This window comes from Chionomys nivalis, chromosome 3 (assembly GCF_950005125.1).
Source record: "Chionomys nivalis chromosome 3, mChiNiv1.1, whole genome shotgun sequence".
Classification (NCBI taxonomy): Eukaryota; Metazoa; Chordata; class Mammalia; order Rodentia; family Cricetidae; genus Chionomys; species Chionomys nivalis.
In genome coordinates, this window is record NC_080088.1 from 46675969 (window position 1) to 46703443 (window position 27475).

A 27475-nucleotide genomic window follows, 5' to 3' on the forward strand; every position below is an offset into this window, starting at 1 on the left:
GCTCCGGCTGACCTTGAATTCAAGATCTTCCTCCTTTACACCCAGAGTAGCTGGGATTACAGGCTCTTTCCCCTACTGTTTGTCTCTAATCTCACCTGACCTAAAACTATCCTTTATGGCATACTTTTTCATTTGGTGCCAGAGCCAATCTGAGGTCAAGCGCTGGCTTAGTTTCACATCTATCAACTCCTCTGAGAGCGTCCTTCTCCTTCCCTTTCCCTCCTTTTACCACAGGTTTTGTGCCTAACGTTTCCACTTGATTAGATTCAAAATCTACATGGGTAGGAAGCTACAGGGAGTAAGCTGTGTCCGTCTCAGAGTGACGTCATATCTGGAGGCGCACGTTGCTGACCTTCTCCTTGATAGCATTTATGTTGATTGATAGGTCAGTGTGTTTTATTTCCCCACTAAGTACTTATTAATTTTTCCCACATGGCTTAGCAACTTAGGAAGGTACACAAACATCCTGTTCCTTGTCTGACTCCCCACCTCAATTTAGCATTCACTGGTGACTTTGCTTTCCTCTCTCAGTATTGGGGGTCACAGCTAAGGTTTGGCATGTGCCAGGCAACTGGTCTACCACGGAGCCACAGCCATGACTGTTTTGTTTTTTTAACTTTTCATTTTGAGGCAGGGTCTCACTAAGTTGCTCGGGCTAATAAGACTCACTCTGTAGCTCAGGTAGCTCTTGGACTTTGAATCCTCTTCCTCAGCCTCCTGAGTAGCTGAGAGGACAGGCTGTGCCACCAGACCTGGACCTATAGACGAGTCTTAATCTGAGCTAGTATTAGCTGTGACGTTTGCGAAGGATTTTCCAACCCCAGCACTTCCTGTGTTTACCAGTCAGCTCTTGGTCTGCTATAGGGGAGATCCATTCATTTTAGCATCAGTATTTGCTGGCAATGCCTTTCTCTGATGGACAGCTGTTGTTCTAGATTTGTTGAATTCACTGGATATATATTTGTGGGATTTTATTTCTTCCTAAAATTTCCATTTTTTCAAATGACTTATAATGTATAAATTCTTGATTATTTTGGTGCTTAAATCCACCAAGGTTTGGCTGGCAGTGGACCTGTATTTATTTAGGTTTTCAGTTGTGCTGCAGCTTAGACCCAAGACCCATACACACTAGGGAAGCACTTAGCATGAAATCCCATTCCCAGTCCTTGGTTTTCTGAGAAAGGGTCTCCATGCTGTAGCTCAGGCTGGCCTTGAACTCTCTGTGTAGTTAGTGTAGACTCTACATTTGCCAGTCTCCTCCTCTCCCTCCTGAGTGTTGGGGTGCTAGGCATGCTCCCAGGCAGGGCGTGGGAGGTTTTGAAGGCAGTGTCTCAACCCAAAGGTTTTCTGAGAGTATAGAAGAGAGCTGTTTACAGTTTTGGCTACAGAGATTGCTGTGTCAAGAGCTCTTCTCACAGCTGGTGTGCGCCTTGCCTTGTGTGCGCATAGCTCCTTCTTCCTTTCTATTTTCTTTCTTTCCATGCTTAAATCATTTGTTTATTGTAAGCTTCCTGGCATCCTTTTGTAGTTGTTTCTCAGAAACCATAACAAAAACAGAATCCTCAAAGCTCAGTCCTGCTGAGAGAGGCAAAAAGTGTTATAACATTTTATTTATTTGCTTATGTTTTTAACCAGGGGCTTCAAATTCTTCAATAGGGGAATTTCTTTGATCAAATTGCAACAATGTTACCTCTTCCTTTTCTACTGAAGGAACGTTTTCCTGGGAAATTGCTGCACCTGGTAATATGTATCAAAGCACATCACTCCTGCTATGGACTGTACCTTGAGGTTTATTTAGGTGTTAAACTTACCTTCCACAGAATGCTTAAGTCTGTTTCTAGACTCTATGCTGGGAAAAGCTGATCATTTCCTACAGTCTGTGCGATTTACAGCGAATATTCTCAGGCATAAAAACAATCTAGTTGCTTTATTGTTATGGCTTCATAGTGAAAACTCTACCAGCATGCTATGTGGAACACTGACTTCAGATCTGCAAGTGAGCCCTTTATTATCTCATTTCACAGACAAAAAAACAAAACAAAAAAAGAAACAAAAACAAAACAAAAAACAACAACAACAACAACAAAAAAAAACCTTAAGTACAGGTACAGGAGGACAGGCAGCTTGGCCAAGGACTCAGTTAGTGGCCAGTCAATGTGTTCCCAAGCCCGCGCTCTAAGCATCACGTGGAGAGACAAAGGAGATGAAGACACCATGGACCTACCTGACATGATGAAATAACACAGCGAGCAGGTATCCCAAGTAGAAACCCAAGAAGATGAATACACTGAAGAGACTGGATTTCACATACACAGATCCTGGGGAGAAAGAAGCAGCTTCAGCCAGCTTGCCCGTGGGAATAGGACTATATTGGGAACAGCACAGCTTAAAGAATCAGCCACCATCACATTCATTCTTAAATCCCAATAGATTTTCACTTTAGCCGCAAAAGTATGGGAGGCCACCCCATGGTATCCACAAGCAGCTTCATAGTGATGGCTGTCCTTGGAAGCAGGGGTGGGGTGGGGTGGGGTAGGAGTGGGGGTGAGGGGAGATAGTATACAACTCTAGAATTTAGTCTCCTCTTTCCTCTCCTTCTTCCCTCATTTCCTTTATTTCCCCTTCTCTCCCTCTTCTTTCCCTTCCCCCTTTCCTCTCTCTATCACACCCTCCCCACCCCCACTCTTTCTATGCAAGAGGGTCTCATACAAGTTAGGCAAGCTCTCTGCTGCCAAGCCACACCCCTAGCCTGCCTCTTCCTCTTCAGAAAGATCTACTTCTATCTCTAAGTTAAATAGGCTTTAGTATTCTTAGGATGGCTCCGCTTGAGTGGAAGATTAATATCTAGTTACATGATAGATCTCCTAACACAATAATCTCTCCACTATACCCCAGAGCCCAAACCAACCTTCGATAGATGGGACAATGGTCACTTTCAGGTTCTTTGATCGTTGTAGATTCCAGGTCTGATTTTCATTTTCTAGTAAAAACAACAACAAAAAAACCCCAGATGAACAAACAACAACAACAACACAAAAACAAGGCCACAACAAGGCACAAAGCACAGCGGCTCGGATATTAGTCTCTCACCCTCCACCCAGAATGGTTGTGATAAACAACATCCAGAATCCATTCTGACTGCTGAACAAGAGCTGGAGCAAAGGCCAACACCTGACACCTCCGGGCTCCCTCGGGCTAAGACTCTCAGATCGGCCCTTGTTTGGGTGCATTTTAGGAGCACCCACTGACACAAACGAAATGCCACAGCAGCCTTCCTTCTCCATTGGAAAAGACGTGACCTTTCTCCTGATGCCCACAAACATCTCAAGAAAAATGTGCCCCGAACAGACAGCTATATCCCCTTTAGCTTTCATTTTTCCTAGCCAGTGAAAATCTGTTGTTATTTTTTTTTTTTTACATCATCATCAAAGGCCCTAGAGGTTGACACTGGCAAGCCTATAGGACTACACAATTAAGAGAAAAGCACACACAAGCAGAAATGCCACCTGACACCAAGGGAGCCTCTGTGTTGGTGACACATGGCCTATTGGCAGAGGGTCTGTGTTCTCAATTAATGGTCTATTCTCTCTGGGAAATACAACTATTTGCGTATACACTGGAGCTTGTGTAACCCCCAGTTATGAGGGTAAGTCATCACATTGGCTATCTTTCTGTCTTGTTAGGTACAATTTTGGCAACTGGGATGGCAAAGTCTAGACTTTCCTTGTATATTCTTGTGGAAGGACTGACTGCTGATTCATGTAAATGTTTCCACATTAGGAAATGGAATTTTAATAATGTTTTTATTGCATTCATTCTCTTTCTTGTGTATGTGTTTGTGAAAGAGAGAGACATAGAGAGGGGAGAGGAAGGGAGGGAGGGAGGGAGAGAAAACTTGCTGGAGCTGATTCTATCCTTCCATCCTAGAGTATCCAGGGATGGATGGAGGATGGAACTCAAGTCAGTTATCTTGGCCGTAGTCATCTCAGCAGCTCAGGAAACAGACTCTTTTGCATTTACATCACAAAAGCAAATGAAATGCCAACTAAGTGAACTCACTCCATATGGCCTGGTATATGATTTCTAAATAGCCAAAAAGCTGCACAAAATCAAACCAATCAGTGTTCCAGCATTAGGGGGCGAGGAACCCATGAGCTTCCACTCCTAACTGAGGACTATTGATAGTTGACGACTTTTATAGGAAGGAAAGACAGTTTTCTTTAAAAGTGTGGCCCCTAATAGATTGGCCATACTCCAGAGGAAGACCCTATACCCAGGAACATACAGTCGTTAGAAAATAGAATCTCTGTGCTATGTAAGAAGTAAATAATAAAAAGGACGTGAAGCTGAGAGGAAGTGGAGAGGTGGTGGGTGAACTGGAAAAGAGAGATAGAAGTAGGGGTTGAGCATGATTAAACACATTGTATAAGATGCTCAAAGAATTAAAAATATTATATCAGAATGCTGAAGGTACAAAATGACATTTTGTAGTACCAATACTACCTTTAGGTATAGAATTATCTCCATTTTATTTTTTTATCCAAGTGTCTCTCAAGTGCCTTGTCAAGTTGTAGCTGCTACATCCCCAGGAAAACTAGAGAGGGGCTTTTGGTGCCCTTTCCTTCATTCCCAAGTATCCCTTGGTGCGTCTTACCCTGGATGGAGAATGATCCCCCACACGCGTAATCTTCAGGTTTTATCACAAACACCACGAAGAACTGCTCATCTGGAAAATCCTTCTTCTGTGTAAGACATAACAACCTCATGATTCGCAGGGAAGAAAGACAGCCAGGAGGAGAGGGGCAGTAAGAGAAAGGAAGAAAAGAAAGTTCACCCCTGCCTTCTGACTCCCCTCTCCAGTGGGGCTTCCACAGTCTTGCTGTCTATTCCAGACTGGCCATGAATATTACTTCAGCCAAGAAATTAGTATAAGTGGGTACATGGAGAAATTCAAAGTCTACGCCCACTTGAAGATTTAGTACTATAATAAACATAATAAACAATAGCCTAGATTGATCAAAGAATATTTATATAAATACATGTACATATAAGCACATATATTGGAAATAGTCTTTTTTTTAATTATGTATACAGCATCCTCATTATTCTGTCTGCATGTATGCCTGCAGGCCAGAAGAGGGCACCAGATCTCATTACAGATGGTTGTGAGCCACCATGTGGTTGCTGGGAATTGAACTCAGGACCTTTGGAAGAGCAGGCAGTGCTCTTAATCGCTGAGCCATCTCTCCAGCCCCTGGAGATAGTCTTGTTATATAACCCAGGTTGGCCTTGAATTCTTGATCCTCCTGCCTCGGCATCTTGAATGTTGGCATTACAGGCACAAACACAGGAGTTTATTGGTTTTATTTTAAAATCTAATAAGAAATAACTTCTCTAAAATCATGCCATAAATATTTAATAAATAATGCAGGTTAGGGAGATGAAGGGCTTGGGAAAGGGGACTGAGCTATGGCTTTGGCTTTGACTTCTGTCTGTGTCCCTCTCTAGTCCTGGTTCAAGTGGGGTTAATAAAATAATAATGCATTACAGTTCCTTTAACCCAGGCATTTTTGTCATGCTTGAATTTCCGAGATTGTGTTTAGGTCACAGAGAAAATGTCTAAAGCTCAAGCACATGCCCAGAAGAGAAGTAGAAATTTATTGCCAGAGACAGAAGGTAGACATGGTGGGTATGGCTATGCCCCTCATTAGCCTGGTATAATAGTTCTATGTCATCTTGACACAAACTAGGTTCATCTGGGAAGAAAGACTCTCAACTGAGAAAATGCCTTCCTGGGATCAGCCTGTAGGTGTCTGTGGGGCATTTTCTTGATTAATGTGGGAGGGCCTAGCCCACTGTGGAGAGTACCCTGGGCAGGGAATTCTAGGTGTATTAAAAGCAAGCTGGATGAGCCACGGAAAGCTATCTAGTAAGTAGAGTTCCTCCAGGGCCTCTGGTTTGGTTCCTGCCTCCAAGTTCTTACTTGGAGTTCCTGCCCTTGCTCTCCTCCATGATGAGCTGTGGTGTGGAGATATGAGCTAAATAACCCCTTTCTCCCCAAAGCTGCATTTGATTATGATGTTTTATACAGCACTAGAAAGCAAATTAAAATGCCCACTGTTACTATTTTTGCATGTGTGTGTCCTTTTTAAATTGGGGATCACATCAATATGGTATGCTAAGGAAGAAATAAGCACAGTCAACAGGAAATTTGGGCTATTAAATCTGTGATGCTCAAAACCTGAAGTTTGACTGACAGAAACTTGTCAGGTCTGATACCTAAATTACACTTAGCTTCTCTGCAGTTTTTGTCTATTTACTCAAAAAGCAACGTTGTCTTATGCTACCCAGACCGAGTCACAGATTTCTTAAGTACTAACCAGAGACTGGGGTAGAGTGTCTATTGGAATAGGATGACATCTTTTTTTGCTATAAAATACCACTGAAGTCACAGTTTAGTCACAGATACCAAAAGGGCAAAGTGTTGCACGAATAAGGCTCATGTGCCTTTGAATCTGGTATTCTCTCCAGAGTTGAACCCAACTTTTGGTGATGGCTACTGGTAGGAATTACAATATGTTAAATTTCTTTAAATGACTGTAATAAACTTTACCCTAAATTGCCTCACTGAATAAACTGGAACCTCATCTGGACTTATCCCTGTAAGCGATCTGTCAGACATATGTCCTACTGCACTGTAGATTCCCAAGAACCCCAAGGGGAAGAAAGAATGCCTGAAAGAATAGCATTGTCTACCATGACCCAGGCACCAACTGCAGGCAGAACACTATTCACTTTTAAAATCAATCAGAAAGAAAAAAGATCCAAGGTACCCAGTGGACAGTCATCTCCTTTGGATGCTGGTCTGGAAGGGAAGTGACTGTCGGCTGAGCTCCACTGCTCTGGTGACTTCAGAGGCAATGTCTCACCTGTAGCGTGATGGCAGCCTTCTTGGTCATGGACTGGTAGACACCACTGAATTCCACGTCATAGTCCAGATCGTACACTGGACACTGAAGCACATGAGAGACAAAGAGGAGAGCATCAGCACTGTGGCATGAGGTCACTCCGTACACACGTGTCAGGGTTGGGCCACCTGGACCACAGGCCTGGGGGGGGAGTGATCTTCTAATCTCGACGCCATGGGAGGTTTCCTCAGAAGAGTCAAGAAATGGTCCTCTTACAATTTGGTCTTTGACCTAAGATGCCAGAATCACTCTATACAGAAGAGAACTATAAAAAGACTGTCTTAAAGTATGTCATATTTCCTAATATTTCCTAATATTTTGTTGCTATCTTGTGATACAGAAAGCATCTAACGTTGTGGCAGCAATCTAAAAGCAAAGCAGGAAGTATAGGCTTTTATTTTATTTTTCTCACTGAACTTACAACTGGATGTTTTTTGTCCTGACCTAGTCCCCATCCCCCACCTCTTCTTTGTATCCATGAGATACGTCTTGTTTCTTATCAATGTCAGCAAACATGGACTGCCCAGTCAGGGGCACGAGATGTTGCTATCATCTGGCATCTGGGAGTGATGAACTGGAGAGGATGGCGCAGCCCCTCCCCCCATCTATTCTGGAACATTAGGATCTTACGGGCTAGAAGGCTGACAGGATGAGAGCTCACCATGGTGTTCTGGACCGAGACAACTGAACAAGGATAAGCCTTCTCAGACGCCACCTTAATGATAACGGAGTCCACGTCTTCAGGAAATTTGTATAGAAAATACTGAGGATGAGAAAAAGGGAGAGGTGACTTATTAACCTCAGGAAATGTCTGTAGAAACACAAGTAAGGTGTGGGATTTCTTTCTCTACCACGATGTTTGGATTCCAGAGGCAAAGCTCAGGGTATGGCCACCATCTTCCATTCACCTCATGGTAAGCAGCAAACTCTTCTGCGCAGGGCTCAGTGCCCCACCTGGGGAAGGCAGCAGCGAGGGTGAGTAGCCGTTTACACAAGGCTGCCTTTTCATTTTAGGATACAGACATTTCTTATCAACTCCCTTAGCCTGGGCTTCATTCCTTTTCCTACCTAGGCACTCCGCTGTCAGCCTGTTCTAAAAGCAGAGGTACACAGGATGTCATGGCAGACAACAGCTTTTGTCTGCGACGTATGAAGCTCCACCTTGAATAGTAGACCATCTTGTCAGAGGGAAGAATTAGCTTCCCACCCATCTTTCCTCTAAACCTTTTGGCAAAGAATCTTTTCCCTAACTGAGATATTCTGTGAAACTATTTAACTGAAAAGAGCAAGTTTGACGTTGAGCCTTGAAATATGTTTGTGATTTGGGGTAAATCTATTTTTCAAGTATTGGTAGACTCGTGTGTGTGTGTGTGTGTGTGTGAGAGAGAGAGAGAGAGAGAGAGAGAGAGAGAGAGAGAGAGAGAGAGAGAGAGAGATGTGTGGGTGAGAGAGAGAGAGAGAGAGAGAGAGAGAGAGAGAGAGAGAGAGAGAGATGTGTGGGTGGCTGCACAGGCCAGAAGAGGGTGTCCACTAAGACCAGAAGAAGGTAAGTGACAGGCATCTGTGAGCTGGCCAAGGTGGGCGCCGGCAGCTCCACTCCAGTCTTCTGCAGGAACCACATGTGCTCTTGACCTCTGAGTCATCTTTCCTAACCCACTGGCAACACTGCTAACGTGAAGAGGTGACACTATTTACCTACCTCAGTTGTGAATCCATTGGGAAAACATACTGACTCCTAAAACATTTAAACACATTTGAAAATGGGGGAAAGGAGAATTTCGCCCAATAATTTCAGGTGTGGCAACTGGATGAGAAACATCAAGTTTGTGGTTAAGGTTGGAGACCCACCCTGAGGAGACCTAGTAAGCACATCATTTTTAAAAAGAGGTAAAAAAAAAGTCAAAATTTAATTTTGCATTCCAGTATCCCCTATACTAATGCTTTCTTGAGAACTAATTAAGTATAAGTAGAATGTTAGAATTAAGGAACGCCACTCACATTCCTATTTAGAAATTTTTTCATGCCTTGTATGGCTGCATTTTGGAGCATGATTCAAATGCACATGAAACAGGGTTATTGCAAAGGAGGAGCCTAGAGGTCTCAGGGTGGTTTTCAGGATAGCCATACTTTATAATTTAAGAGCACTACTGTTAGCAATGAATATATACTACTACTTTGAACACTTATCAACATGTCAAACTATTATCAACTTTATTTATCTCTAAATCACTACAACCCCAAAGGAATGTTTTAGACCTCTTCCTTAAAATATTCTTTATTTAGAAAGAAATATTATTTCATTTATTTATTTATTTTGGTTTTTCGAGACAGGGTTTCACTGTAACTTTGGAGCCTGTCCTTGAACTAGCTCTTGTAGACTAGGCTGGCCTCAAACTCAGAGATCCACCTGGCTCTGCCTCCCAAGAATTGGGGTTAAAGCTATGAGCCACCACCGCCTGGTGAAAGCTTCTATTCTTCTTTTAGGTATATGTTTTTCCTGCATCTGTGTCTGCGTACTAAAAGACACAGTACCCCAGAAGAAGGGATTGCATGCCCTAGAATTAAAGTCAAATATAGGTATGGGCCACCATGTGGGCACTAGGAAGCAAATGCACGTCCTCTACAAGAGCAGCAGCTTTTCTTAGTTACTGAATCACCTGCTTGGCTCCTCTAAATACCATCTGAATTTAAATGGTCCATAACTATGAAGAAGAACAAATTGTGCCTTGCGGCCTTTCTGGCCATTGGGCATCAATGTATAGGATGACTTTTACAGAAAGAAAATTTAAATCGTAGCTTTAAGGCCAGAGGTGGGACTCAGCTGGTAAAGTACTTGCTCAGCATGTACAAGGTCCAGAGTTCAAGCCCCAGCATCACAGAACAGAAGCAGGAGTTCATTTCTATGGGTTTTGGAGCACTACTTGGTACATCTGTTCACATCATCACCAAGGACATCAGGTCAGAGGTTTGAAATCAGCCATGGTGGAGAAGTTTTTACCACAGGAAGGGGAAAAGGTGCAAATCTAGTTTTGCCCTACCCCCGAGTAGCTGTTAGATATTTACAAGCACATCAATGATTGCAATAGAGTTACAGAGGCCCATACTATTTAATCACCCGTTTACTATATTCAGAACAAAAGCCAAGTAACCATTTGTGAGCAACATCTTACTAAAGCCTTCAAAAAACATAGGATATGTATTGCGGCATATAGATGAGTCTTGTCTTTCTGTTTTGAGACAGTGACTCGGTATGTAGCTGAAGCTGGCTTGGAACTTGTATGTAGCTCAGACTGGCCTCTCCCTCACACTTCTCATGTCTTGGCTTGGTGTTTAGAGTAGTCAGATGAAGGTGTGAACCACTACACAGGGCCAAAAACCTATTTTGAACTTGTTACAGCATAGAGTCTTTCAGAAACCATATAAAGAGGGGAAAAGGGTAGTTAGAAATGTCATCAGGAAAACAATATTAAAAAAATAGTTTCGTGTGTCTATTCTGCTTGTGGTTATTTTTTTATTGCGGAACACATAAAACTAGCTAATTATTTTTACTGACAGGGAACACAAATTCAATCTGTCAATATTATGGCAGGAATGGAAATCAGTCTTATTTTTATATTTTCAGAACAGTCATTTGCATATCTGTCTGCCGTCAGCCTTCCCCACTCGGTCTCCCCGCCCCCTCTCAATCACCCAGACGTCTATCATCACAAAGTCTGTGATTATCGCCTCCTCTTTCCCATAGCACCCAGTCCCATCTAACATCCCTCAGGACATATCAGATGCATGACTTTACTCCATGAAGCATGTCCCACGGAACACTGGAAATAGATATCATGCTTCCTGTTTTATCCCAATAAAGGTGGTAATATTAAATGTGCCCAAGACTTAAGTAACAACCGAGAATACACAGAGTAAGATCAAGGGCGTTAATACACGCCAGCTTTACTCTCGCTGCTCCCAGGGGTCTGTGTGCAGCACCAGCAGTTGGGCTCTCGATAACCGCTGGACATTTTCGCTTACCTGAGGTTGCGAGGGGCTGGCAGTGAAGTGGAAGGCGACATTTGTCCTGAGAAACGTAAGGGGGAAAAGTGAGAGAGAAAAAAATGAGTTGGCAAGAAGAACTGGTTACTTAAAGGAGGGCCACTTTTTGAAGGACATTTGGTCCTGCGATCGGATAAATGTTAAGGAGACTTTGTGTTTTCAACAATAAAGAACGATGAAGTTGGGGAAGAAGATTGCTTTCCCATCGGTAAACATCCATGAGGTCATACCTATATAAACACCTCATTTAGTTTTCTGGTTGCTTTTCTCTTTGGACTCTCTTAAGATATTCCAATCACGTAATATAATCAATCAGGCTGGATCATGAGAAGTAGACAGCAAGAGAGGAACTGCAAGCTTAAGTCCTTTTGAATAATGTAGGTATCCCTTCACGATAATGTTCATGGAGAACTGTGCTTTAAAAATAGGGTTGGGGAACAGATGGCCACTGTGGGACAATCAGTAGGGGTCGGAATACATTCTTTTTGCCCCAAACATCTCCCCAGTCTCCTGCAATACTTGCTGAAGTCTCCAAAATTTCACCCTCTTTTGACTTTAGGCTTTGTCTTCTATACCATTCCTTAACCCACTGAAGCTATTAGATCTCTAAATAGAAACTGACTGTGAATGTACAGAGAGAGCCAGGATCCAGGCACAAAGGAAGGGAGAGAGCTAGAATTCCATTAAGAAGGAAGTTCTGAGCATCAGGTACTGTCTGGTGTGAACATCTGTGAAGTGGCCTAACAGGCACAGAGATGAGTGGGTTCTCTAGCGGAGTTGCTCCTTTGCACATGCTCTTGGTGGCTCTGCCCTCATTATTAGTATTGTAAACACTCGCTCAACTTGAATCCCCAAGACTGACAAGCCGGTTACTCTCCCAATGCCCATCCTTCCTGGCATTGCTAAGTCTGAACCTGAACTTCTGGGTTCCTTCACCATCTTCATTCCCTAGAGCTCTTTGAAGACTTTCCCTTTCTATAAAAATTAAATAACTTTTATAATTAAAAATATTTTACTTTTCACTTTTATATATCAACCCCAGTTCCCTCTTTCTCTCCTGTCCCCCACCTCTCCCTTCCCATCCCCCCACCCACTCCTCAGAGGAGATAAGGCCTTTTTTGGGGAGTCAACGAGGTCTGGTATACCAACTTGAGGCAGGATCAAGCCCTCCCTCTCCCCGCCCCCTTATCAAGGTTGAGCAAGGGATCCCACCATAGGGAATGGGCTCCAAAAAGCCAGTTCATCCACCCAGGATAGGTCCTGGCGCAACTGCCGGGGCCCCTCCCCAGCAGATGAAGTTACATGACTGTCATCCACATTCAGAGGGTCCAGTTTGGTCCCATGCAGGTTGAAAACAAAACAAAACAAAAACAAAAACAAAACCAAAAACACCCTTGTTCCATACGCTATGAAATGCAAACCCAAATAAAGATTTAAATTTACACGGGAAAAAATTAAATAGTTTAAAACTTAACCATTTCTCTAGAAATGGCAGGTCAAGACACTTGGGCAGGGTGCCTATAATGAGAGGTATTCCTTAGAAGTCATAATATTTGAGTACCGTTTATAAAGATAATGGCTGTCATTGGTCTGGCCACTGAACTGAGCTCACAGAAACAGGTGCAATTTTTATATATTAACTTTTGGCATTTACAGCTACCCATGGGGCTACTGGCTCTGCAGGAGCACAATAGTAAACTTTTGACCTCAAGTCACCTAAAGATGCCAACATCACTGTCAAATGAAGTGGTAGTCCACTCTAGAGTCCACAGCCAGAGGAAAGACAGGCAGTGCCATGCTGTGTATGGCCTGGGCAGGGACATTTTAATGAGAAATGTCACCTGCTGTTATGGGGCAACATGGAGCCTTCAACAGTCTCAGAGGTCATGACTTTCCAGCTTAGCAGTAGACAGACTGTGACTTCCTGAAGCAATCTGTGTGCTTCGACTAGAAATGTGGTTTTTATAAATGTCTCCCATGACTTGGATTCCAATTGGAATACTAATTCAACATAGACTTTCTAGGGGTTTGGGGTTTTGTTTGTTTTGGTTCCTCTAGCTTTATTGTCTTGAAGACAGTAACATTTAAGCCTTCTGGGTTTTGTGGAGTTAACAGTAGATACAACATAAACAGTATGTGGTTGGGAACGGAACAGTATCTGCTGGCATGGCCCTGGGGGAGGCCAGCAAGCTGTGTTTTATCAAAGGCTTTCCCCAGTCAACAGCACAAAGCTAACTGAAATTCACCGCACCTTTAATGGTACAGCAAGAAGCAGCCAAGTTTCAATGCATTTGTTTTGAAACTGAAACACAGGAAGCAAATGCTTATGGCAAGAGACTAAAACCTAGCTTTGTTCCCCTGCTTTGGCTGTTAAAGGAAGCCAGGGAAGGGGAAAGAAAGACACACGAGAGTCAAGAGAGGAGATCCAGATATGGACGGGGAAAGTAGAAGCAGAAGGGTGCTAGAGGGATGGAAAAATAAAGACTTACAGAAGAGTAATAAAGAAGGAAGGAAGGATGAGAGGATGGCGAGCAGAGACAAAGGTTTGTAGTTTTGAGTGAGGGGCCATAGGAGTCACAGGACCCTACACGGCTCCTATTGCGAGCTCTTGTCAGGGACAGTGGCTGTTCCAAACCTCACTTCGTTTATTACTCGGCACCATGGACTCCACATTCCCTGTGGTCTGCTGCCTGCCGCCGATTGTTGTGAGCTCTTTTCTGACCACCCACAGCCCTTCCTCTAGCCCTCCTGCTATCTCTCACCCTCCAGGCTTCATCCTTCTGGTGTGTGATGTCTGCCCCCCACCACCTGCACCCCGCTCTTTCTTCCTTTTTCTGGGACTTTGCGTCTACAAATATCAACTCTCTAATGAATCGACTTTACCTTCCTGCGCCTTCACTTAATAGGCTCCTGTCTTAATCAGTTCCAAATAACTGACAGACCAGTCCAACCAAGTTCTTCCTTTGCACTCTCTCTCTTCCCTTCCTCCCTCCCTCCCTCCCTCCCTCTCTCTCTCTCTCTCTCTCTCTGTATGTGTGTGTGTGTACCCACACACATGGGAGACCAGAGGTCAGTCAGTGTTGAGCGTGTTTCTCTATTGCTATCCACCTCATTCTTCTAACTCTTTCATCCTTTGACAATTTTGTAGCTGTGTACAATGTGTGTTAAACGCCAGCACCTCACTTTTTCCCTTCAATTCCTGTCTCCTCCCCAATAGATCTCCCTTCCAGTTTTAAGGGTTTTTTTTTTTTGTTTGTTTGTTTTTTTAAATTAGCCCACAAAGTATACTAAGTAATGCCAGCCAGCACATGGCTGTGGGGATAGCCACTGGGGCGTGGGCAGCCTGCTAGTGGCCAGCCCTCAGAGAGAAGTGACTTTCCCTTCTGTAACAGCCAACAGCTCCTCAGTTAGGGGTGGGGCCTCAAGCCTCCATGTTGGAAACTTTTAAAGATTTATTTTAATTTTAATTTATGTGTGTATGTGACTGTGTGGATGTGTGTCATAGGCGGAGGTGCCTCCAGAGGCATGAAGAGGGTGTCAGAGTCCCTGGAATAGTCACTAAAGTCACAGGTGGTTGTAAGCCGCCATGTTGAGTATGGGAATCAAACCTTGCCCCCCCACCAGAAGAGCAGTAAGCACTCTTAGGTACTTCTGTAGTTTGAATGTAATTGTGCCCCCCCCCCCATAATCTCACAGGGAATGGCACTAATAGGAGGTGTAGTTTTGTTGGAGTGGGTGTTATGGGAATTCATTCAGCCAATAGCCTTTTGGGTACCAGCCCACTAGGGGGTGATCTGAGGTTCTCCATGTGGACTGACAAGCACAGACAGGAAGCGTGCCAGCTCTCTAGGGTGGTAGTTGAATTTCTGTTCGCAGCTTCCAGCGCCCACAGAGCTGCCTTTACTTCCCAAGTGCTAGAATTACAGACATGTACCACCATGACAGGATAAACGTCTGATCATACAGACACATCTAGGATGATGATGATATAATAATAATAAAAGAGATGAGATCACTAAATTCCTCAAGTTGCTTCGAAGTCTCTTCACCATTGGCACTGGTTGTCGCTCTTTCCTGCTCAGACTCTTTCATCATCCTTTACCATTTCCTGCTGGCCACCCTCATCTTCATTGCCAGTAGGTCCCAGGCCTGAGCAGAGCCGGGTTCAGATGAGCCCCCACCCTGCCCAGTGTCCACTCTCCTTGGGGAAGCTGTTCCTCTGTCCCTCCTCTGATTCGGCTCTTCATCTCTGCTAGTTTGCCCAGTTCCCTTTCAGCGTTCTGGAGAATTCCAGCAGAGAATTTTCCTTTGTTTTATCTGGGTCAATTCCTTAATGGCCTGCAGGCCATCTTTCAGCTTTCTAGCTAGAGAAGATCCCTGCTGTCCACTCTTTGTTTTGTCCTTTCGCCAGGAGTTTGCCGAGACACCTGGGGTTCAGAGAGCACAGCAGCCCGAGCAATGCATGCTGGGTAACTGTACCTCCTGTCACTGTAATGGGGAGAGGTGGAGAAATGCACTCTGGGACCAAAGCACACATCTCTGCTGAGGAATGCTTCCCATCTGTTTCTCCTCACTTATCTTGAGGCTCTATTGCAGTAGGGAATAGATTAGCAGCCAGGGGCTCCACTTGGTCTGGGCTATGTCACCCTCTCCTAATAATGCACCCGGTAGCCTTTTAGTTTAATACCCTGTTCCTGCATGCAGTTGGGTGCATACTCTCCTCCAAACAAAAGAGTACGTTCCTCCTCCCCTTGATGATCATCCAGAATGGACAGTTTCTATTTAATTTTACTCTAGATATCTCTGAATGTGAACATAGGGGTGTCCAATCAGGCCTGAATTATTTTCGGTGCATGCACAATAAGGCAAACTGTGTCTTCTGAGTGAAGATTTGGGACAAATCCCCTGTCTACCATCTCAGGTCTTTGCATAGTTGGGCATGGTGTGATTGAGATCTGATGCATCATGAGAAAGGACATGCACGGTGACCAGAAGCTTACATAGTCTAGGCCTGTCAATAAAAATAGAACAACCTGTGATATGCCCTTATCAACCAAATTCCTCCTTCTCTTGACCCCCATTAGAGCAGGCTCCAAATAATAGTTAGGGTCTTTGAGCACTCTCTCTCACATAATCTTCGTCTTCTGACCACATGTTTGTGATCTATACTACTTGTTTGCTTTTGGATAGTTTTGTTGTTGTTGTTGAGTCTTTCACCTTAATATACCAAACAGAGTCAAAACCTTTAGGGATAGATTGACCCACAGCTTTGCCACACTTCAAGGGAACCACCTCCACACAGGACTGTTGGACCACGGTGTTGGGAGTCCAATGAATTCATGGGAGTTCATGGTGAACTTGTTGGGAATGTTGTAAGTCATGACATCTGACATTCCCCATAAAGCAAAGAACGTAGCTGAAGATCAGAAAGTATCTGATTCTAGCAAAGTTCCAGTAACTTAGACCTTTCAAGTGCTTTCTAACCCAAGGAGAGAAGGAGAGGTGACTAACTGGGACCAGGTTCTGTATGAAGCAACTCCTGCTTGAAGTTGGCCACAGAGTCACAAACATTCAATCTTCATTCCCTCGAACAAAATGTAACGTTGTTCTTGACCCGCCCATTTCCCCTCGTCTTCAGATTCATTCAAGTTTTGTGCGTTTCAGCTCTTACACTCTTCAAGACCCCTTCTCACTTTCACCTTGGCCATCACGGCAGCCTCCTAACTCTGCAGCCAACACTGCCTCCTGCAGTCCGCTCCTCACACAATGAATGGCGCATTGTGGACAACTGAGTTCTCAATGTCCTACCATATCCCTCCTACCCCATGATCTGGTGGCTGCCTGTTCCTACAGCGTCCCCCTCCCACTGCTCCCTGCCTACAACTGTGACCTCTAGGGACACAGAGTGGTTCATCGCTGTTGGGAGCTGGTGGGAAGATGGTGTTCGTGTGTGTGTGTGTGTGTGTGTGTGTGTGTGTGTGACAGGAGCGGGAGGAATACTTAGAGGCAGAAGCATCTTATTTTAAAATCTGGATGTGAATAGATAAGTGCCTTGTACAATGGAGAAGCATATTTAGGGAGGATGGATTTAAGCAGAAAGAAGAAAGAATGTGTTATGAAGAGAAGAACTTAGAAGAGGAAGCCAGCAGCAGAATCCAGGCTTGATTTTGCCTTACCCTGTCTTTGTGAATTTAAACATGGACAGCATCTCTGGACCTCAGAGTTGGGTGCAGTGATGCATATCCCTAGTCACAGCTTCTTAGGAGGCAGAGATATGAGGATGGCTTGAGCCTAAAAGTCCAAGGCAAACCTGGCAGTATAGGCAGACCCTGGTCTCAGCTAAGACCAACAGAAGCCTCTGGACATCAGCAAACTGTGTTCTGTATGATTCTAGACTGCCATTCCGAATTGTGTGGCAGAAACTGCTGTGTCAGAGTTAATTCTCCATAGTTGAAGCCTGGTTCTTACCACAGCTCTCATCCGGACCCCATGACCACCAGCCTCTGGGTTTCTGGGTCACCGGCCAAGTTAGTGAATTGAGAAGGGAAGAAAACACACATAGCTCAGCCACCGCCTCTTTTCAGGCTAATCTTTATCGTATCCAAGCTCTCCTAACTCTGTGTTTCCTTCTGTTCGCAAGGTCTGTTTGATGACCCAATGTCATATTACCCAATGTGAAAACAGAAAACAAACGTGGCAGAATAGATTTGCAAGTCATTCATTAACACTTGCACAGAGCTGCGACCCAATGACTTCAGTTTCACAGTGTTCTTTCCCTGGGGACCAAATTACCTCACTAAATATCAGCACTGCAGTTCACAGAGGCCAAAGCCAGCTGACAGCAACAGATCAAAGGTACCACCGGCAAAGGCAAGGCTTCCCTGAAGGTTCAAGTTGAGCTCTCTATTGAAGACATGCCCAGCTCATCTCTAAAGATGGTTGCTGGGCTAAATATCCACAGGCAAAGCAGCAGAAAGCAAAGATCCATGTGCACTTGCTTACCGGAGCTGGAAGTGTTTGATTTTGGTGACCAGCAGCTGGTAGTGGGCACCATGGGGAGCCATGGATGCTACGTCTACAAAGATCAGTTGCTGCAGAGGGCCCGTCTCATTGGTTGCTTTCGATGGACAAAGAGTGCGGCTGACTTCCTGGTAGTTGTAGCTCCGCTGGTATCTGCAGAGGTGGGTGTGGACAGCATCAGCAAGAAGGAGATGCAGTGAACAGGGCCAGGGACAACAATACCTTGCTCCATTCCTCTCTAACCTGGCTTGAAGTTTATTTTCAGGCTAGATCTGTGGACAGCACACCTAGGGCACCTGTTGTTGGCATCTGTTATCTGACAGGGATATAGGGACTGCTATGTCCTGGTCAGTTTCCTTAGCAGTTTTACATTGCATTCATCAGACTCCCAAGTTATTCGAGGAAAAAACACCAAAATTCACTGGAGGAACTCTCCTTGTTAAACAAGCAATAAAGTCTCTCTCTCTCTCTCTCTCTCTCTCTCTCTCTCTCTCTCTCTCTCTTTCTCTCTCTCTCTCTCTCTCTCTCTCTCTCTCTCTCCAATTTCACCTATTTCAAGTTAAAACTATCAAAATTAGTATTTAACCCTCAAATTCCTGAACCTTTAAAAACCCACATAATAACACCTCAGTAGGTACTCATTTCTCTATGCCTTCTGGACTCTGTATTGAGGCCACAATGCTTCAGTGAACTCTCCTTGGAAAATTAAGGACAAAATCGTCTCCTCTACGAGGACAGGGACTCCTGTTATTTTTCATGGTGTCTTCCTAAACTTAGCTCTGCCCTGTGGGCACTGCTGACTGAAGGACACATGTAAGAGAGGCGTTCTGAAGAGTGGGTTTGGTGCTGCTCATATATGGACTGCCGGGCCTAACCCACTATGGATATAGAAGGATCCATTTTTCCAAATGGGGGATGGGAGTAGAATATTATGATATATTTTAAGTAGCATAAATTCTCCCAGGTGCTGAGAATCTAGACGGAATGCTTGATCTGAAATCCGGAAAGAATGGAAATGCATAGCACCGAGCAGCCTGGTGCAGGCAGTCATTGCTTGCATTTGAGGTACACTAATCTGACATTTCCACGTCTGAGTTCTGTTCCGGCTAAGACAAAAAAAAAACAACAACAACAAAGTAATAATAATAATTAAAAAAAAAAACCCATCTAAGTCTAAGGACATTGAGAAATGCCAACCATAGTGACGCCGCCTGAGCAGAGAATACTTACAGTCCTTGGAAGAGCAGAGGAACCTGCCAGGACAGCACTGCTTTCTGCTGGCGGACCACGACGAGGACTGGGAAGTCCAGGTTCTCCGAGGAGCTGTTCACGTGCACCCGCACCGCTGCCACCTGTGGGGCAGGCGAACGCAAGCTCGTTGATTCCCGACGTTCCTGCTCATGACAGGCGACCCAAATGCCCCAGTTGTCCTCGACTCTTCATAGGCTATCCAGAGAGGGCCTCAACCCCCACCACACATTGAAGTTGCCCTCAGAGATCTCTAATAATTGATGCCTGGATACAGTTTGCATAAAACTCTGATTCGTTATGCTTGGATGAGACCAGTTATGGGGCCTTCAAATAGTAAGCTGAGGAGCGGGGGCTAAGCAGTCAGCTTAAGGCTTGAAGAATAGCTCCAGGAGGGGATAAAAACATCTCAATGGACTTTTTTCTTATTTATAATTTATAAATTTATAAGAAATTTATAAATAAGAAACTATAAATGCAAATACAATCAAAATCACAAACATTTCCCAAACTGCCTCACAGTCTACAAAACCCCCAGCTGATGGCAAACTGGGTATGGTAAATCATTCTGATAATTTTTTTTTCATAGCCTAAGAGATGGGCTGCTGCTTCCCATCAACTGCAGCAAGCTCTGTAGGGCTGAGTCCTGCCTGCTCCAGGGTAAGTCTCTAACAAGCCCTTCTACACCAGCAGCTCGTCGCTCTGCCTGAGAGCACACAGCACACCGAGCGAGTCTCCGTCCTGCTTGAAGATGGGAAGCTAAGTCTGATTCTGAGGTTTTGGTGTTTTCCTTAAGACTCTTACAGTACCATATAAAATACAGAAGAGTAAAAGAAAAAAATAAAACCTGACCTTCTACATGACATTTTTATTTATGGATGTATTATCGTCTTTATGTCCCTTTGAAAGTTTCTTTATTAGGGGGCCAGTCAAATGGCTCGTCAGGTAGTTCAGTGGCTAAGCAACCGCAGGATCCAAGTAAAATCCTGGGTGGACCAAGTTTCCTTCAGGAGATGGAGACAGGAGACCTCGGGGCAGGCTGGCTAGAGAGACTAGCTAAGTCAGTTTTCCATTTGATGCTGCCTCAGTGAATAAAGTGGATGAGGTATGGAGGCTGTCTCTCATCTACAACCTCCAGGCCTCCAGATACAAACATGTGCACACACACACAGAGGGAGAGAGAGAGACAGAGACACAGAGAGAGAGACACAGAGAAAGACAGAGACACAACAGAGAGAGACAGGGAGAGAGAGACAGAGATACACAGAGAGACAGAGACACACAGAGACAGACAGACAGAGACTGGAAAAATAAAAAAGCAAGTCCTGAGTTGAATCTTGCAGACCTGCCACATTCCAAGCGCAGGCTGAGAGGAAACAGGCTGGCCCGTGCATTGCTTCCAGTGCTTAGTTCTCTGGATTCTCCCCAATCCAGCCGCTGCTTCACATTGTTAATGTTAGCACAGGGGGAGAGTAATTTATTAATTTGATAAGAAGTGCTTGTTCCTGAGGGAGCATTTCCTGTGCCTACACTGTTGCCATGGAAATTGTGTTGCAGCTGATGCTGTATTTCTAGGGCAGCCCTCCTCTTTGTTAAACTCCGGGACTCCCACGGCCTCTCGAACACCACATGGCTGCATGGAATCTCCCACTCCCTCCACTCCTAACTCTATCTTATTTACTTATTGTAATGAATGGCTCCATCACGCAGCTATTCATCTAAGCTTGAAACCCGAGGGTCCTGCTTAGTCTCTACTTCTGCCACTTCTAACTCCTTCATTCTGTTCTTATCCAGGCCTCTGTCCCTACCAATGCTAAGCTCAGCCCTCAAGGCCCTCTCGGTGGCCTCCTTTCTCTATTGAGCCCTTCAGGGCTGCATCCCTTATGATGTCAGTGTCATCTGTCATTCTCCATGTCGAAGACCTTCAATGGCTCTGAAAATTTTTCAGTCTTATGCCAAAGTAACAGTGGTGTAGGAGGTCCTTCTGTCTTTGTGTTGCTTTCATTGGCTAATTTAAAAAAACTGCTTTGGGCCTTTTGATAGGGCAGAACTTAGGTAGGCACGGAAGACAGAACTGAATGCTGGGAGAAAAAAGGGCAGAGAGAGCCGCCATAGAACCGCCCGAGTCAGACATGCTGAATCTTTTCCAGTAAGCCACTGCCACGTGGCGATATACAGATTACTAGAAATGGGTTAAATTAAGATGTAAGGATTAGCCAATAAGAAACTAGAGCTAATGAGCCAAGCAGTGTTTTAATGAATACAATTTCTGTGTTATTATTTTGGGGTTAAGCTAGCTGGGTGGCCGGGACAAACAAGCAGTCCCTCCTTCTAATATAACAAGGAAACTATAATAAATAGTCACGAATCATTCAGCTTTGATAACTACTGACAAATGTATTTTATTTTATTCATGCTTTCTCTTTCCACACATCCCTTCACCGTATTCTGAAACACACACACACACACACACACACACACACACACACACGTATTACATAATCATCGAATAGCCTAAGGAATATCTCAAGAGATTAGAGCCTCTTTAACAGAATCCATAAACAGGACTAGAGAGATGCTCAGCAGTTAAGAACACTTGATGCTCCTGTAGAGGATCCAAGTTTGGTTCCCAGCATCCATATGGTAGCTCACAACTGTCTGTAACTTCACATCCAATGCCCTCTTCTGACCTCCAAGGGTACCAGGCATGCACATGATACACATACATGTAGAGAAACATATAAACACAATCAAAAATTAATAAATCTTTAAAAAATGTAAACAGTATGACTTCACTGCCATTTTAATTCTTTTAATTTATCTGATATTCATGTGGTGTTTGTAGCTTTTCAATTGTTTCAGAAATAGATTTTTCATGCTTCATTGTAAGGCAGTAACTCTAACCTCCTCTCAACTGAGGGAGGTTTCTGATTCAGCTGATGAAGAACAAGCCTAAGGAATACTGGTGGGTGGAGTATGTGGCGTGGGGCCTACCCTTTGGAGGCGCTATTTCAAAGCTATCTACTGATCTACTGCATGAGCCTATGTGTCACGGTGAGGTCCCCGATGATGACCTCAGCATTGCTACCGCAGCCTGGAAGCTGTTGTTGTTGGGACTAAGCGTCCAGCACAACAAATGCATCATGGCTGTATTATGCCCCTCCACCACTCAACCATCTCCAAGTCCTGATCTTCCTGGTCTAGCTTTCGTAATCCACTTACTTTTCTCCATTATTTAATAATGGCCTTACCAGCATGATAAAAACAAACTCAGAGATACTGACATAATAAATTGCACAAAAGATAACAGAGTGGGGCTTGCGCGACACTGGGCAGCTTTGCAGGACGAACAGATAATATATACCCCGAGGAGAGGATCAAGAGCCTTGCTCAAAATCTGCTCTGCCTTTCCAAAAGCTAATGAGCAGCTGAGAAAATTGGATTATGCCTACTGCAGGGAAGTAGGCTGTGTGAAGATAAAGCCCAATGAAGGGTGGACACTGGCCGTGCTGAATGGACCCTGACACCTTAGAATAGAGCATTCTCAAAGCCTACCATTTTCTCCTGCTTCCACTTGTTTCTATGACAAAAAGAGTACTTTTATTACAGAGATTGTGTTTCTTCCTGTATTTGCTACAAGCATGGAATCATATTATAAGCAGGAGAATTGTGCAAGTATTTCTGCCTCTGGTAGTATACAGATCATGTTTATGGAAGCTCTGAGACCCCCTTTTTAATCTTCTGTGTCAGCAGGGAAAAGCTCAGATTTGGAGGTGGTACATTTTTCTTGCATATAAAGGATAAAACTGAGTTTAATTCTACTTTGACTTTGTTTTTGTTAAAGTAATGAGACGGCAGCTCTATTGCACGAAATCTCAGGTTCAGACATAGAGGCTGTTGGCTTCCATCATTAAACATACCAGTGTACGCCCCTCCGACCTTGAACATCAGGTTCTACTTGTAAAACGGCTATAGAGTGTTTGTGGATAGTCCCTTTGCTAATGTGTAACTGCTTCGCCAACTCTGTTGTGCTCACCAGGTTTTTATCTGCTGGTGTTCAGCTATGCCCATTCTCCTGTTCTCCCTTTCCACCCATGCTTGCAATAGTCACCGAGCATAGACACTGGATGTGGGATTCCCCTCTGTATGTTGTGAATGTTTTATTACCATTGGTCAATAAAGAAGCTCCTTTTGCCTATGGCAGGGCAGAATAAAGCCAGGTGGGAAATTCAAACAGAGATATATAGAGAGAGTAGATGGAGTCAGGGAGACACCATGTAGCTGCCAAAGGAGAAGAACGCTAGAAGCTTACTGGTAAGCCACAACCTTGTGGTGATACATAGATGAATAGAAACGGGTTAATATAAGAGATAAGAGCTAGCTAGTAATAAGCTTGAGCCATTGGCCAAAAAGTGTTATAATTAATATAATATAGTTTCTATGTGATTATTTGGATCTGGGTAGCCGGGAAATGAATGAGCAGGAGCCCCAGTAGGGACTGAGGATATACCAAAGGAAACCTTTCAACAAAGAAGGCATGGCAGCTCATCAGAGTGTGGAAATGAGCTGTGGGCTCACACAATGCCTCTCCAATGGGTAAGTCAGCCAAGACTAGAGGCAGGCTAGTCACTTTTGAATCAATGGAGGTGGCTCTTCCATGCAAGCTCTGCTATTGCCTCATTGGTATATACAGTTTTTATGTTCAGTGTTAGAAAACACCTGTCTGGGCAGATGACAGGGAGACCATCTATGCAGCTCTGTCACTTATAACTGAGAATCCTGAGACACAGAGGTGATGTGACTTTGCCAAAGATATTCATATGCTGAAGAGCATGGCAGCAACCAAGCTTCCTGTGACTCAGCTGCCACAAATGCTTGTACAGAATATACTGCCTTCACTGTTTTTAATCATCTTTTTTTTTTTTTTTTTGGTATTTCGAGACAGGGTTTCTCTGTAGCTTTGGTGCCTGTCCCGGAACTCCGGAACTAGCTCTTGTAGACCAGGCTGGCCTTGAACTCCCAGAAATCCGCCTGCCTCTGCCTCCCGAGTGCTGGGATTAAAGGCGTGTGCCACCACCGCCCGGCTCACTGCGACTCTTGTATTATTCCACTAGAAAACCAGGATGTTATAGAAGAACCATACATGATGCAAAGAGATAGCTGCATGCTAGGACATGTACATTTGCAACAGACTGGTATTTTAAATAGATAAAGAACTTGTAATAAACAAAATCCCTAAGCAATGTAAAATTGGAGTAAGGTTGTGTGGTGTTTTGAATAAAAATGACCCCATAGCATAGGTTTATTTATTTGAATTCTTGGTTATTAGGGAGTGCTGTTAAATGACAGAGGTTAGGAAAGGTGACCTTGTTGGAGTAGGAGTGGCCTTGTTGGGTGGACTTTGGGGTTTCAAATGCTCAAGCCCAGTCCATTTCTCTCTGTCTTTCTACTGCCTTTGGGTCCAGATACCGAACTCTCTGCTCCTCCCCAACGCCATGTCTGCCCGCTGCCATGATGACAAAGAACTAAACCTCTAAACTGTAAGCCAGCCCCAGTTAAATGCTTTCCTTTATAAGAATTGCTGTGGTCATGATGTTTCTTCACAGCAATAGAACACTGACTAAGACAGGATGTAAGCAGCTTCTAAAGAAGGAAGAATGCCCTAAGAACACAGGAAAACACATTCAGCACTTTAGACTCCTCATAGAGGCAAATTCTCAAATGTATGGCCTTACTATGCTTGCAAAGCTATCGAGAAAGTCAGGAACTCTTGCGTGCTGCTAATAAAAGTGTTGTACCATAACAACCACTTCATGAAGCAAGTCGAAAATAGGAATCAGAGTTGAAGACGAATTATCTTCCCACTCCTAAGTTTATAGACAGGAACTCTAACACAAGCGCACACACACCCACACATGAAATCTTGAATAAGAAGGTTCACTGCAAGCAAATGAAACAAAAGTAAGCTATGCAACGGAGGAACAAAAAAATACAAAATACAACTGCAAGAGGAGGCTAGACACTGGTTAAATGTGAATGACAGGAATACGGATCAATGAGGACAATGCTCACAAAGATGAACTGAGAGAGCAGGTGGACAAGGGAGTCACATTGCATAATCACTTTTAGGTGAACTTTGAGGGTAAGGAAAGCTATGCTATATGTTTATATATATGCATTTAATAAAATATACCTACATGAGAAGAATAAAGATCAAATGTGAGATGCTAGAGCCCATAAACTTGAAAGGATCTGAGACTTTACCCCACTGGCCATGTTCAACAATACTAGGAAAAGACAAAATGTCCCCATTGGAGATAAAGGACCTGTCACCACACACAATATTAGCACTACTGCTCCTTGCCCAGTATTCTGAACGAGACATGAGTAGGCCAAATGGATGCCTATGTGCATGCAGTAAGTTGCTCTACAGGAGAGGAACCCCATGATCAGAGTGTCTAAATATTTTACAAGAGGCAAGAAACCTGCTTGCCTTTGTTTAGCTCTAGAGGGAGGCATTATGATGTTGTTTGCTAAGCAAATATCCTTAAAATCACAAAAAAGGAGGAAAATTTTCAACCAACCCTTTCGTGCAAGAGACCCACGAAGGACTGTCTCACACAGCGGTTGCTTAAAGTGATGGTTGACAAGGACAAAGGTGACGGTAAGCAAAGGCATTCTAATCTCTGTCTCACACTGAGTCTTTGCACAAATGTTTGTCTCATTCTTTTCTCTACTTGAATGTTTATCTACTGTGCTTTGTAATAACAGAAAGAAGCCTGACATTCTGGCCTTTGTGTTTGCTTCCCGCTGAGCAAAGGGAGCCCCAGATGAAGCTTGGCATGTATGTAGCAGCAGCGGCTTAGGCTGGATTCGGCATGGGTAGATTCGAGTCCTGGGATGACCACAACAAAATATCGCAAACCAGGTGCTTCAGATACTAGGGATTTATTCTTTCCCATTTCTGGGGACCTGAAGACCGAAGTGAAGGAGGCAGCAGGGCCGTGCTCCCTCTGAGAGGCAGGTATATGCAGGTAGAGTCCTTCTTTGCCATCCCTTCGCTCATAGCTCCATGATCTTCCTGCACCCCTCTCCTCAGCTGGCAGACTCTGCACGCCTCCGTACCTTCACGTACTTTTTTGCTTTCTGTTCACATTTTCCTCTTCTGTAGGGGTCCCAGCCATCCTGGGGTAGGTCCCATCCTAATGACGACATCTTAACTGACCACACAGGCCAAGATCTACTTCCAAATAAGTTCAGGCTCACTGGTTCCTTGGCCATGAGATCGCAACATAATTTTCTGGAACAACGGATCAACCCAGCACTTTAGATTCATAGAATTTAAATGCAGCAAATCATTGCTCCAGACTCCACCTTTAATCCTGACCATCAGCTTGTACTCATCCATCGTTATAAGAAATTTAAATGGACCCCAGACCTAAGGAGCCCTGGGCAGACAGAGCCAGGTAGATGGTATGTGTGACCTTACCCTCCCTTGGTTTGTGAGCTTTACCTAAGCTGTTTGCTGTTGATGCCTAGAGGAAAGAAAAAGGAAACTTAAAGATCTGCAGACTAACTCATAGAAGAAGCGGCAATCTGTCAGGTGTTTCCTTTCCTCCCTCGGGTCCTTCGATGGAGCACCTGAACCACTTCTAACTTGGATCTGGCGAATTGGAAACAGTCATCAGCTTCGATAACCTCTCTAGTTCTGTACACAGAGAGATGTCCAATGCCACCCAAGACAGGCCTAGTCATATATTTTATATAAAAGGGGGACCTGTAGGGCCCGGGTCTGCCCTTGTTCCTGGGGTGCATTTGCAGAGACAGTTTCTGGTCAGCTAACGAAGCATCCTGTTTGTTTCTGTGCTCTCCCTGCCCTGCCTGGTGATTAGCTGCAGGACTTTGACTCCATTGTTAATATGGTAATTTCCCACCTGCCTGGGCAGGGGTCCTTGTGCAGCAGTTAGTTACTTAAGGACTTCCCCAAGTCTGAATAAACGGCATTTGGCTGATCTCCTTTCGAATGACCCTGGTCTCTTTGTGTGTTCAATCTCCAGGCCCTTGCCCAACTCGCGAAAGGTACAGTGGCGCGCAAACTGTACCAAGGGTGTAACACAAAATCGGGTGTTACAAGAGACACTCCACCAATGCTTGGGTTCAGATGGCAGAGAAGCTCTGGGCCATCAGTCAGTCACTAT

At 44.2% G+C, this 27475-nt stretch overlaps 1 protein-coding gene across 2 annotated transcripts in view; it reads right to left on the reverse strand.

The window, feature by feature from the left end:
- Sidt1 (SID1 transmembrane family member 1) overlaps positions 1 to 27475 on the reverse strand; it is an 87846-nt gene that overhangs the window by 36883 nt on the left and 23488 nt on the right. Inside the window, exons 1-9 of one of the 2 annotated variants that reach the window (XM_057764044.1) lie at positions 20623 to 20713; positions 19260 to 19381; positions 18012 to 18182; positions 10989 to 11034; positions 7630 to 7731; positions 6930 to 7013; positions 4655 to 4742; positions 2909 to 2980; positions 2225 to 2318 (exon numbers count right to left, since the gene is read on the reverse strand). In XM_057764044.1, coding sequence (XP_057620027.1) covers positions 2225 to 2318; positions 2909 to 2980; positions 4655 to 4742; positions 6930 to 7013; positions 7630 to 7731; positions 10989 to 11034; positions 18012 to 18182; positions 19260 to 19381; positions 20623 to 20631 — 788 coding nt within the window. In that variant the 5' untranslated portion in view covers positions 20632 to 20713. Of the gene's footprint in view, positions 1 to 2224; positions 2319 to 2908; positions 2981 to 4654; positions 4743 to 6929; positions 7014 to 7629; positions 7732 to 10988; positions 11035 to 18011; positions 18183 to 19259; positions 19382 to 20622; positions 20714 to 27475 lie in introns of those variants that run through there. The other variant, XM_057764043.1, reaches the window with a different exon arrangement.